The 4,988-nt window shown below is 37.2% G+C and overlaps 1 protein-coding gene across 1 annotated transcript in view; it reads right to left on the reverse strand.

Moving 5' to 3' along the window:
• Positions 1 to 3,434: 3,434 nt before the first annotated feature.
• TOMM7 (translocase of outer mitochondrial membrane 7) overlaps positions 3,435 to 4,988 on the reverse strand; it is a 5,640-nt gene continuing 4,086 nt past the window's right edge. Inside the window, exon 3 of the mRNA XM_039862526.1 lies at positions 3,435 to 3,665. Coding sequence (XP_039718460.1) covers positions 3,650 to 3,665 — 16 coding nt within the window. The 3' untranslated portion in view covers positions 3,435 to 3,649. The remainder of the gene's footprint in view (positions 3,666 to 4,988) is intronic.

A 4,988-nucleotide genomic window follows, 5' to 3' on the forward strand; every position in this document is an offset into this window, starting at 1 on the left:
TCTGAGTGGGGAAGATTAGTGCTCAAACTCAGTGTACTAGATAACAAACAGCCTTCCTTTCCAACATTATTTAAATATTATTTAGATTAAACATCAATTTAAAAAAAGAGAGAAGTTATGGTAAAGGAAAATGAGAAACTCTCTTAGTTATAAATTACAAATGGAACAAAATACTGAAATATAAAACAACATATACCAAAGAAAAGCTTGAGAACATATTTTTTCTCATCTCAAGATAGAAAAAGACTTTGCAAGTACGATATAAAACTCTTAAGGTACTTTAAAAAGTCAACAATTTGATTAACAGAATTCAAAAACTTCTACATTGCAAGAATGGTCATAAGCAAAGATAAATGACAGACTAGGAAAAATACCTAAGACTCATATCACAGATATGATATTTCCCTGAAATATAAAGTGCCTACAAATCAATATGGAAAAAAATCAACACTACAACAGAAAAATTGGCTAAAGGAAGCATAACTGGCTCTTAAATATTTGAGAAGATGCTCAACTCATAAGAAAAACACTAATGAAAAACACAAGACACCATATTTTATCTACTTAGAAAGACCAGAAAATTTGATAACACATGAGTCAGTAAAGGTATGAGCAAACAGGGGCTTCGCTGTTAGTCTTCAGAGACCTAGACCCCTGACAACATACCATTCTGCCTCTCCTGGGGTCCAGAATGGCTGTGACCCAGTCATTTCCTGTCCATTCCCAGAAACAAACTTCTCCTTTAGGGGGACCTCCCAGAAGACCCACTCAACACTTCTCACATTTCAGCTATCAAATACCATAGAGCCACACCTACCTGCGAAGGAGTTGGCGAGTGTTTAGCTTGGTTACAATACAAGCAGCTAAATGTGACAATTTGAGAAAAACAGACTTTTGATAGGCAACTAACATTCTCTGACATGCCTATTTCTTTACTGACCAAATATTAATATGCACTAATTCTCATATATAGAACACAATGAATCCTCTCCCGGGGATGTAGTTCTCAAGTCTCATCTGGATACTGCATCCAGGTCAGAGTTCAGGAGTTCTGGGTAATGCCTACCTACTTCCTCTTCTGGAAAAGTCGGTAAAAGTTCTTTGAAGAAAAGTGATTAACAGAATGATGGAGAGACAAGGCAGCTGCAGGGTTTGCTATTTTACATAAGGATGAGAGAAGCCCTCTCCATCAAGGTGACATTTGGGTAGATTACAATAAAAAGAGGTGGGGAGGTGGGGGTGGTGGGGCAGGGAGCAGCAGGGCTACTTCAGTCACATGGAGGATCGCACAAAAAGCTGATCACACAAAAAGCTGTACACAAACGTTCGAAGCAGTTTTCACAACAGTTGAAAAATGGGAACAACCCAGCTGTCCTTCACGTACACCCAGCCCATGGAATTCACTCAGCAATAAAAAGGAATAAATTGATATATAACCTACATGAATCTACTGAGAATTATGCTGAGTGCAAAAAGCTAATCCCAAAGGTTACTTATCACATAATTCCATTTGTATAACTTTCTTGAAATGACAGTTATAGAAATGGACAACAGATTACCAGCTGCCAGGGGTTGGGGTGGGGGTAGGGTAGGTGAGGATGGTTGGCGCTTAATAAGGCAACTTGAGGAATCCTTATGGTAATGGGAAAGTTCTGACTGTATCAATGTCAATGCCCTGATTCTCTATTGCAGTTTTACAATGTCACCATTGGGGGAAACTAGGTAAAAGGTACATAATGGTTGAAGTAATTAAGAGATTGCTGGGCCTTACCCTCAGTTTTCATACCCAAAAATGGGAACTTACATCAAGTTTCTAGGTGATGCTCATCTGGAATCATCTGAGGACCACTGGTTTACAAAATAACACCTTGGGGCAAGCACTATTATTCCTATTTCTGGGAAGAAACTGAAGCCTAAAAATTAAATGACTTCTCCACCAATGGCATAAGAACTAAGTGGCAGGTCCAGGGCTCAAATCAGTTCCTCTCAGCACAGTGTTTTTGCCTAAGCAAATTAAGGTCAGGACTCTCTAGTGCCCAGCACAGAACAGAGACCAATACTTGTTGAACTGGATTGCACTGCCCTAAAAACGAAAATTCAGTAAAATATAGACGCTTAGTTATAAACATTTCATAAACTTTAAGATATATACACACAGCAGTGTACTAGTCTCAGTCCTTAACCCATGCCTTGAACAAGATAGCTTCCACACGTGAATCAGGGAACTCCCTTCCAACTTAATTCTGGATTCTTTATTTAAAATCTCCTGGGTTTTTATAGACAGTTACAAGTTCATCCCTAAAAAATAATGCCAGTTATGTTTACTACTCATGTTAGCATTTTATCAATATGGACACCTGCCATAGCTTTACTTTCTCAATTTTTAGAAATCCTGAGTAAGAAAAAAATGTATATAAAAACTCTAACAAAAATTCTCTGACACTGAAATTTAGCAGAAAGGATTGTGGGTGGGTAGGAGGGGGCAATCTTAAGCAATTCTACAGGATTTAAAAACTAAGAGCTTCTTAGCAAAATCATACGTGCCTAGATTCACGGAAATGGTGAAGCAATTATATTACGTACTTACCAAAAATAGTCTTCCTGCAATTAACTCCCAAAAAGTCCACTTTAAAATCCCTTTATGCAATGTCTTTACAATAGTCTCCTAAGTCTCCATGGCAAAGGTAACAAAGCTTGAGGAAATAGGTTTTAAATGGCTAAGAGGGTTTTACATGAGAAATAAGAACTTTCTGATAATGATAGCGCCAGTTACCTGAAATTACATTTATGGTCATTCTCTATTAAAATGCTGGATGTTTAAAACACTCAAACCAATAGGCTCCTCTCCAAACTGCATCATATCTTGTTTCAGGCCTACTTTCCCACATTAATTACAATTCCCAAAACTAAGTAAATCTAGGCTTCAAATACAGGTAAAGGTCCCAGGAAACCCAGGATCTAGAACTGAAAACTAATTCCCATTAACCTCCTTTACTTCTATCAGAAAATAAAAGGTGCTACTATTCTGTGTAGTTCACCGGCTCTTGCCCAGCCAGCTCTAGTTTCCAAACACCATGGAGGGAACTCTTAGACTCACATTCGATTCACAAACAAATCAGACATATACCCCTCAATGCCATTCTCACCCCTTACTGACAGAGCCACAGAACCCCCGTTTCTCAGTTTGTCATAAACTGAGAGCTGTTTCTACTTCTACCTTAGAATATCCCAGAGGAAGTTACTGATTCAATGCCTAGGGAAAGTGAAATCCATGTGTTAAGAAATTAACTTGGAAATTCTCTTCTGTTTTTAAGGTAGCATCTAGGCTATAGATCTATACCTATGGATATAAATTCCCTGACCTGAAAATGTACCAAAGGCTAGATTTTTACCTAATAGTCTTATTATGTTCAATTCAAAAAGGACTCAACACATAACATTGTTTAAAATATTTATTTTGATACAGTCTATCATAAATAAGTCAGTAGAGGTTCCACTCTGCCACAGATAAGCATCTGAGAAGGGCCCTGTGCCATTCAACTGGTGACCGTCTGAACGATGTTCCATCTCTGATCCCAGCCAGAGTGTACACCTTCCATGTTGTTACGGTCCACTGATTGCTTCCAAATCCAGATGACCAAACGGTCCTTTATCCCCAAAGTAAGCTAAAATGTTTGTGAAGAGGAGAAATAAATTAAACCCCAAAGTAAAAACTTCTTAGCAGTTTAAGAACTAGAAGATTTCATATATTTATGTCTGTGTTTACTCATCTATCAAATTCAGGGTTACTAGAAGGCAAGGATCAATCTCTGAGTGAAAAATTCAAACACAGAGAGCTATATTTAAAGAAATACAATTGTCAGTTTTGAGAGAGGTCACCTGTTATATAAACAAAATAAAAATATAATTTGAAGTTAATCAAAGATAAATGATGTTTAATTCACATGAAGGACTGATGAACCCAGAAAATAAAGCTGTATCATTACTAGATGCAATATCAGTAAAATTAAGAATAACATTTATAGAATGCTTTCTATGGGTCAGACTGTGTGAAGTTCCACAACTCCCAGTTATGATTCCTATTTTAAAGATGTGGAAACTGAGGCTATGAGACTGGTTACATATCATGAGTGGCAGCGTGGGATGTGACTCAAGTACTCTTAACCATCAGTCCACACACATCCCAGGAGCAATAGGCCTTCGTTTCTGCCTCCACTAATGCTTACCCCAAATATTCCAGCAACTAGCCCAAACTCCTGAATCATTTGCTGACTAAGCAACAGGATCCAGGAAGGAGACAAGAGATGTTTTATTTCTAAGTTCTACTGATTAGAAATGTGATTTCTAGTAGTATGTTAATTTAAATAAAGTTGCATTACAAAAACGACAATTTGAGCATTCTGTACAGTTTATTTTTAAAAAGTATTTTCCTTTTGCCTGGGGGGGTGGGGGGGAGGAAAAATGCATCTATTGCCAATTTTCAAAAGTGTACTAAAATCTCCCATTAAACCCCAAGTATTTTTGCATACAGTTAAGATATAAAAATAAATTATTCATCTGTTAAGGTCTCCTCCTCAGTGGTAACGAGCATTCAAAATAAAAGAAAATCTTCCTTGGCCTTACACAGATAATGGGATCAGTGATCCTCTTAAATGTAGCATTGAAATATTTTGCCTAAATAATGTTTTACTAAGACACTGCCCTTATTCGCTGAAATACTGCATTTTAAATAAGGCATTCACATCAACCAACATTTGCTGACCACATACAATGCACCATCCTGGGCGAAAGAGGAGGACACAAAAACGAATGTGGGACTAACCCCCAGGAACCCAACAACTCAGTGAGGGAGACAGGCCAGTGAACCATGAACTGTTATTTACATAACTACCACATAAATGAAGTCACATATAAACAGTAAGATTTATATTAACAATAAATTTTACATTAATAAAATATTTACATTAATTAAAACCCTAGCAGATACA

The sequence above is a fragment of the Pteropus medius genome, unplaced genomic scaffold (assembly GCF_902729225.1).
Source record: "Pteropus medius unplaced genomic scaffold, Ma_sr-lr_union100, whole genome shotgun sequence".
NCBI lineage: Eukaryota > Metazoa > Chordata > Mammalia > Chiroptera > Pteropodidae > Pteropus > Pteropus medius.